The 8,932-nt window shown below is 44.7% G+C and overlaps 1 protein-coding gene across 1 annotated transcript; it reads left to right on the plus strand.

The window, feature by feature from the left end:
• The first annotated feature begins 4,141 nt into the window (after positions 1 to 4,141).
• LOC135812862 (endonuclease V-like) lies at positions 4,142 to 8,233 on the plus strand. The gene is made up of 4 exons (XM_065326078.1): positions 4,142 to 4,194; positions 5,209 to 5,710; positions 5,927 to 6,717; positions 7,392 to 8,233. The coding sequence occupies exons 1-3, from the start codon at positions 4,142 to 4,144 to the stop codon at positions 6,626 to 6,628; spliced, it is 1,257 nt and encodes a 418-aa protein (XP_065182150.1). The 3' UTR covers positions 6,629 to 6,717; positions 7,392 to 8,233.
• Positions 8,234 to 8,932: the final 699 nt, after the last annotated feature.

An 8,932-nucleotide genomic window follows, 5' to 3' on the forward strand; every position in this document is an offset into this window, starting at 1 on the left:
CTGAAGTACAAAAGAAATCAAGTAATGAATAGAGGAAGTATTGTTTTCTCTTTTCCTTGTTGACCGCTTAGGCTCTTACATGCATGGATACCTTGGTATGGGGATACTCATGTACATGTTATTTTGTTGTGCTTATGGCCACTTGCAACTTGCAAGTACGAAAAAGGGCACAATTTCCTGAACTTTGAGGCTCCTTAAGTACAACAAAGTGAATGCACATGTATATCCCCGGGTGCTAAAGCATAATATGAGGATTTTACGACCATAATGCGAGAATCCATGAAAGCAAAATTCCTTGATTTCGCGAGAATAATCCGCCGGAGCCTATTGTGCACAGCTGTAGTTCTAGTAGTAGCAGAAGTGGGTTGCCCATATACATCAATAAACAACGGGGTGTTGACGTCAGATCAAGGGGGCCTAGTAGAACGCACAATGTCCTTCTGCGAACCCATCGAAATCCGAGATTGATTTTACGCAATATTTCGCGTTTGGAAACATTTGTCCGCGGGTACCGGGCGCGGGCTGAGAAAAAGTCGTCTTCAAAAGGTTCTTTTGCGAGAATCCGCGATATGCGCATTGAAACAAAATGGCGTCACGATTTATTGAAAGTGGTCTAGTTGGTACGAGGGTTCAAAACCATTAAATTTGAACTCCAAAGTGTTCGTCTTCTTTTTGACATGCTCACAACAGCTCGCAACAAACAAAAGCTAAGGACGATGGAAAGAGAGCATGCCAAAGAAGATGAAGGCTATACATGTAGTTCAAATGGTTTTGAACACCTGTACTGTACAACCAACTATGCCACTTTCAATAAATCGTGACGCCATTGGGTTTTAACACGCATGTGGCAGATTCTCGCAAAATAAACTTTTGAAGACGTCTTTTTTCTCGCAAAAAAACCTTCTCCAGGTCACGCACGACCGGCCCGCGGCCCGCGTCCGGTACACGCGGGATTTAATGTTTTTCAATCGTGAAATTTTGCCCGAAATACCCAGATTTCGATGAGGGCGCAAAAGTACAATCATGTACTTACATGACTGTAGTCGTTGTTGATTTGACAGCATGCATGAAATTTGAGGCCACATGCCACGTACTGCTCGAGTCCCGGTGGTGTGACTGATGATTTTTTCTTTCTTTCATATCTGGCTTGCAAGTGTTGAGTTTCGGAGAGAAAAGAGCAGTACGTGGCATGTGGCCTCAAATTTCTTAACACTTTGAAAATTCTCCGTGAAATCCAAATTTGAAATTGCAATTAGCATGCATGAAACAAGTTCTAAGGCGGAGGACACCGTCTTTGGAAACAGTGACCTTACAACAACCATCTAACACCATGACTGTACTAATAGTACTAAGCTCCCTTAATTAATCTGACGTGAATACCCCGTTGTTTATTGATGTGAATTAAGTTGTCGAAGTGCCTACGTCACGCTGCCTGAAAACTCGTAGTTACACGTGGTTACAATAGTATTATTACAAGGCCAAGTGGTGACAAACAAAAGTCGCGTTACCTGCGATTGTGGTGTTTCCCGTGGTAACAGCATCACTTTGACTGGGGCGCTCTGGTGCAAGATCGCGATTTCAAATTTTGTTATACTTCAAGAAGTTTCGCCTTCGGTCTAAAGCCATCTTGCAGTGTTTTCTTGCTGAGTGTTTACCAGCACTTGAGAGATACGAGTTTTGAAATTTTTCAATTCTCCTATTTTTTTCAGGCATATCCTGGGATTCGAACCCACACTATCGCCCTACATGCATTCCCCCATACACTTCGCATTCATACCCATTCTTCCAAGTTGCTTCACGTTATTATCTTGCGTTTGAAAGCCCTATTTGAATATTGCGGGCAGCTGTATGTGGCCAGCTGTGTTTGATGGTACGGTACGGTACGGGAGACGGTGTCGTATTACCCTCGATCGTACCTGTCCCGTACCTATCTCCTACCGTACCGTGCCATCAAAGACGGCTGGCCATAATGCATATTCAAATAGGGCTTTCAAATGCAAGATCACAATGTGAAACAACTTACTTGGAAGAATTAGTATGTATGCGAAGTGAATCGGGGGATGTATGCAGGGCGCGCGATAGTGCGGGTTCGAATCCCAGGTTATGTCTAAAATAAAAGATTTTTTTAAAGAATTTATAACATCCCTATGCTTTATTTTCGTCTAGGTCATCAAGGCAAAAAAGCATAGCGTAGCTATAGGGCCCTGAGCTTCCAAGCTCTCTCGTTATTTGAAATAAAATTAATAATCTTGCTCGCGCGCTCCTCAGCAGTCAAAATGATGCTGTAGCTGTGTTCACTGCATGCTGCTGGCACTAGAAGTACACTAGAAACACGTCAAGCGCAGGTACTAGGTGACTCGACTTTCGTTTGTCACCACTTGGCACTTGGCGGGCCAAGTAACTACGCATTAGAGAGGTTTCGACCCGCGTGATTTGTGCTCTTACGTGAACGTCAATTTTTTCCGTCGACGCGAGCTCAGAAAGAGCTTTCGTTTCACGTTGCATGGGAAGCACGTCATTTCGCTGATGTCAGGAGCGAAAACTGGGAGCGAAAACTTCAAAAAGTGAAAAAAGTGATTTTTGGTGAGGCCAAAGTCGCACAAATATTATTTATAGCTAGTTTAGGGAAAATCGACAAAATCAAGTCAATAATCCCAACCTGATAGCAAGGCTAAATTTGAAAAACTCGCGTTCACGTCGAACGTGAGTTGACCTCAGCTCACGTCATGAACGGGAGTTTCGACGCCAAAATTTGCCACACCGACGTGAAATTCCACGGTGTAGTGCAGAACAATGTGAAGCGAAACCTCTCTATTGTCAAGAAGCTGTGACGTCAAACTTCAAAGGCCTATGGGGAACCCACTTATAGTTATACTTGTTATACAGCACGCGGTTACCACGCGTTGGTACATCTTATACAAAGCACCTTACGTAGAAACAAGAGTAGCTGTAACGTCACTCTCTTTATTCTCGTGAGATATGTACTTGTTTTGCAGTTTGTTTGGTTTATTTGAATTCGCACAGTAACCGTGTACTTCAGCTACTGTAAATATACAAATTTTCGGCAGCTATTTAATTTCGGCTATATTCGGCACCGACCCAAAATGCCTAAATTAAAACGCCGATGAAATTTTTCACAGCATCTGTCGCACTATACTATGCCCTCTACCCCACGCCGAAAATAAATCGCCGCCGAAATGTCAAAAATCGTGAAGTGCCGAAATTTTGCAGCGCCGAAATTTTGTATATTTACAGTACTCGATAATGGAATACTGTAAATATACAAATTTTCGGCAGCTATTTAATTTCGGCTATATTCGGCACCGACCCAAAATGCCTAAATTAAAACGCCGATGAAATTTTTCACAGCACCTGTCGCCCTATACTATGCCCTCTACCCCACGCCGAAAATAAATCGCCGCCGAAATGTCAAAAATCGTGAAGTGCCGAAATTTTGCAGCGCCGAAATTTTGTATATTTACAGTATTCTCTCCTCCCTCTTCTGAATTTGACTCCCCGCTGGCCTTCTCTCCTCCCATCCCCTTACATTGTATTGGGCCTCCGCAGCTTAACCCCCCCCCCCTCGACCACCACCCCACGCACACACTACATTGTCACATACTGTGACATAGCACAACTCAACCATTCGCTACCCTGTTAGTGAGCACTCCTGCTCGTTTGGTCTCGCGAATCCAAATAAAATCGATCACGTCAAACTTGAACGGCCTGTGGGGAACCCACTTATACTAGCTATAGCTAGTTAGCGCGCATGCATGCGTGTACCGCTAATCCACGGCTACATAGCCAGCGCCCTGGAACCGCTAGACGTGCGACCATATGTCCACGACAGTAGTAGTAGGGTATAAAAAGCTAGTCATTTCACTGTCACTGTCATTTTGCAAGACATTCTAGACGAAGACGCTTCGAGTTTTGTGTCTCGTGGGTCTGGTGGCATGTCATTGAGGTTGCCTGAACTGGTTCAATTTTTGTTTGGTCCATCTGAATCAAACGTTATCAAAATCCTCAGTGGTAGTATTCAGACGACTTCGGGTTCTGCGGTTCTTCTCTAGAACTGTGAGCGATCTTACTGGTGGGCTCAACTGAACCGTGCACAACTCCTCTCTCAGCTGAAGTTTCAAACATGGCGGCAAAGGAGCCTCGTGTTTCTGGCAAACAGATGGAGCAGTGGTCAAGGTACGTTATGCATAAGTATGATCACTTGTTCTACAGAAAACCAAATCTCTGCTACAGTCATGTATTTATAGGAGTCAGGCTTTGTATGAAAGGAAGCTTTCAAGGTGAGGTTAGATTGGCAATGATCTTACCTGATTTGAATTTCCTATTTTCTATCCAATTACTATTCATCCGATCTATTTTACAAGTAATTTTACATCCCAAATCAAATAGGCAAGTATGCACATAGCCAGCAATCGCAGGTTATCACCTAGTAATAATCTGCAAAACGGTAAAAGTAACTTATTTTAGAATGGAACTTTTGCTCACTGTCACCCTTTTAACCAGGCCGTAACGGGGTCGGCCGAAGGAATCCTAGAGAAAGAGAATCCTCCTCTCCACTGCTCAACCAGGATGCCGACATAGGTCCGAAAACAGACAACTAAAAGGTACGCAAGAAAACTTTACGGCCACGGCTGCCCAGACTTTGGCCCACTAATATTTTAACATACATTCAAAATTTATGAGGAGCACACAAAAAATCTCCATTGAAACCTAGGCAACCTGCGCAGTTCCAAACTGGAAAGAAGAAACACTGGTGGTAGGAATTCACATCGGCACAGTGAACCAGTTCCAGTCTTCTATATCGAAGTTTACCGCACCTAGTGTAATCCAGCGAAAACAACACAGCGTCAACCGAATTTTGCCTTTGTTTCATGAGCGCCAAAGACAGAAGTAATCTGTGCCAGAGGATTGTGCTCTTATGGAGGTACCTATGTATACATATATACATACATAAATACAAACATACATACAAACATACTTTAGTACATACATACATACTTGCATACATACATGTACATCGTGATCTTGATCCTGCTGCCAAGGTTCGCTACATACACACATACATACAAGAAACAGACCCACATACATGTACACCCACTCTAATGTTGTAACCCATCCAACCCGTGATACATGTGCTGTTTTTTCTTCGTCATTTCTTCCATTTGGTTTCTATATGTCTGGTTCACACAGGATTCAGCGGAATATCCGATGTAGCATCATCGAAGAGGATCGATTCGGTCGCCAAGGAGCAACCCTGAGGTCGTCAATTAACATCATTGGTGGACTTGATATTTCGTACAGCAGCAACGACAACCAGACGGCCGTGGCTGCGCTATCGCTATATAACTACGGTACCATGCAACACATGCATACATTTAAGATTCCCGTCAAAATAACCGTACCATACAAATCCGGCTTTTTGGCGTATCGAGAAGTCGAGCATTATGTCACGTTGCTGGAGACACTTAAGAAGGAACACCCCCAGTGGAAGCCACAGATGCTTTTGGTGGATGGCAATGGAATTTTGCACCACAGAGGCTGTGGCTCAGCCAGCCATCTAGGAGTTGTGGCTGACGTGCCCACCATTGGTGTAGCCAAAAAACTTCTTATTCCAGCGGTTCAAGCCCGAAGTGAGCGACAATTCCGAGAAGTAAGTGAAGACTTCTCTATGTTCTTGCCCTGGAACATTCGTTAGGAATACTCGCATCTACTTCTTTATCTTTGCCGTGATGATGCCCATTTCGCACAGTATTGGCTGTAATTCTGTCGTGCAACTGAGCGAAATTTTCGTAGATGGAGGGGATAGCAAGAGAAAAGTACTTAGCTTAGGATTTGGTCCCAGTGATAATCATCTGTCCCTGTTGAAAGTTTAACACTTGCGTGTTTTTGACCCTTTTGGCATCCGCAGGACAATATCAAACACCTTTGCCAAAACAGAGGCACGGCTCCAGTGATTGGAAAGGGCAAGACCGGCAGCATTGGAGTAGCCAGCGTCAACAAAGGTGGATCAACACCCGTCTATATTTCAGTGGGCCACAGAGTGTCTCTGAATACTGCAGTTAGAATAGTCCAGCAGTGCTATCGAGGCAATTGTAGAATTCCAGCTCCTATAGACAGTGCTGATCAAGAATCCCGGCAACAGATTGGTGCAAGAACGAGAGATACTCGCCCGCGTGTGAATGCCAAGCCTAGAGATCGCAACAGTTACCACGGACCAGTGCAGCAGGTTGACATGGACACGTCTGGCGGCAAGGATTCCACGACTTCCACCACACATGACGTTCAGCAGGAGACTCCGAATACAGCTCCACTGAAGGCACAGCCATCAGATAACGCCCAAGGGACTCCTGGTTTCCCTGCTCGTCTACGTGGCAAAGCAGCTCACACCTCCTCAGACGACGAGGGCTTCACCTCGGCTACTGGAAAACATACATTCAAGCCCAAGCCATCAGCTAACGCCCAAGGGACTCCTGGTTTCCCTGCTCGTCTACGTGGCAAAGCAGCTCACACCTCCTCAGACGACGAGGGCTTCACCTCGGCTACTGGAAAACATACATATCAAACCCAAGGCATCCCCGTCAGTGCAACACATCACCCGATCCACAGGTAACATGGGCTACCGAAGCATCAGCCACCAAGAGGGAGAGGCATTTGGAACGCATTGCAGCTACCCGCAGAGGAAGCGCTAGTGCAATCAAGGTAATTAATGGCTTAAGTTGTGTTTGCACTCTCATTACTCACCATTATGTATCATACAAGTTGCCAACTATACCAACAGGACACCCGTGGAAACCCTAATGAAATCCCATTTCATCCTAGCTCACAGCCCTCTAATTACTCCCTTTTATCGAACATCCACATAAATCCTAGCATCAGAGTCTGTCACACGATAAACTGCTGGAACTGTAAAGATAGGCTTCATTAGTTCATGCAGCCTTCGACATAAGATACACCACATCACTACCCCTCTCGAGGAACGCACTGGGAAATCCTGCGCGGTTACGTAGATACATTCTACGTAGATCGAAGTCAGAGCACGTCGAGAAACGCATCTTCTAGCTTGTATATACCGATCTTAAGACGAACCTGTGTCATACATGTACTGGCCTCTAGTGCGTCGCCAAAGACAGTAAGAGCCTGAGGGGGCATACTGGTGTTCGAGGATGTATTGCTTTTCGAAGAAACTCAATTTCCATTGAATGTGTGAATTGTGAACTGTAATGTCTGGCCCAATACAACATGTACATCGTTGATGTTGAAATATTTCGCAGCGTGTATAATAATCACCTGCGGTTCACATGGTGTAGCCTCGTGCTCTCGAGTGTCCCTGGGTATCACTGACCATGCAGGTCATTTTCTATTCTTTGCTTCAGCAAAAACTGGATGCTGCCACCCGGGATTCGTCTTCGAACAGCGACCCTGATGAGGTTCCTGTCGCTATGGGCAAGCGGAAGGCTACCTAAGCAACGCCAACCAGGGATAACCTTGATGATTATGTTCTTCTACACTTTGTCATGTGAGATTGTCAACTCGCTTGCTAGCCTTCCTACTTTGTTGTATCCCATTTATTTTAGCATTCCTGATGTGTGTCCATACCCCTGCTTGATGATTTAACTCCAGTTACTTTCATTGGCTACCTTTAATTCCGTAAACTCCACTGATGATAGGGACAGAAGATATATTTCTCGCCGGCCGAGCGGAGCGAGTGAGGTTAGAAATGATTTCTCGCGCAACAAAATTATTTTTCTTCCGAATATGGAATCTGGTGTTTTCTCTTTTTGTTGCTGTTCTTTTTGCCTGACTTCTTCAGTCAGTTTTTTATGTCTCACCAGTGTCCCCACCCTCCCACCTTTCATGTCTGCCCGTCTTTTTCCCTTTCTTTCTTGGCTGTAGATATGTTGTGCCAGTTTAATGCTGCCATATTACCACTTGGGGTTATACACCCGGTCTTTTCCCTCATTCGTGCGTTCGTCGGCGCGAGGGTTTTTTCCCGGCTGGCTCGGTCCAGAGAAATTAATCTGACGGTCCCAAGTGGTGCAATGCAATCACTTTTCCTCCTGGGGTCTGTCTCCCTGTTGTTGCTCCTAGTTTCGTCTGCATTCCGGTTCACATCTGGCTACGGCCTACTACCCTCACTCTGTGTGCTCCTGCCTCTGTGGTCTGGGTCCATGTCCTTATGTCGGTGTATGTGGAGCGAGAACATCGGTTCTGGATTATAATATTCCTGTTACATTACTCCTAGGATAAACATACATATCGAACAGGAAACTTACCTGTGGTTGCGTGATGTATGCAGCCTTCATTTTATTTACAGCTCTATTAAATTTATTACCTCCTCGAGGGTTGTTAAAACCGAAAATGAATAGAAAATATGAAGTTCAAATCAGGTTCCAGATCCGTGACTGTCTCAAGTCGCCTTGTATGCTTTCGTACATGTCTAGTCTTACCCTTACAATTGGTAGAGGTTTGGTTTTCTGTAGAACAAGAGGTCAAACCGACATGTATGCATAACCGTACCTTGACCAGCGCTTTATCTGTTTGCCACAAATATCGCGCTTGTTTGACGCCTTGCTTGAAACTTCGGCTGTTGGAGGAATTTTGCACACCTTAGTTGATCTCACCAGTACAGACTGTATATTGCCGAAATCCATAGTCTATTGCCAGTAAAAAAAAAAAAAAGTAAATTATCATGTCCGTTCCCGAAGGGAACTCACGACGGCCGCTAACACCCGGTAAATCCTATTGCCAGTGAAAAGCACTAATTATTCCAGAGAACAATGTCTTAGAACTCAGCCATCTGAATTCTCCACCGAGGAATAAAACGCGTTACATGTATACATTGTTTGTTTGTTTGAAGTTTTATTTTACATCGCAAACCAAACGGGCATTGATGCCCAATATTATGATGGCGATA

Source organism: Sycon ciliatum, chromosome 3, assembly GCF_964019385.1.
Source record: "Sycon ciliatum chromosome 3, ocSycCili1.1, whole genome shotgun sequence".
NCBI lineage: Eukaryota > Metazoa > Porifera > Calcarea > Leucosolenida > Sycettidae > Sycon > Sycon ciliatum.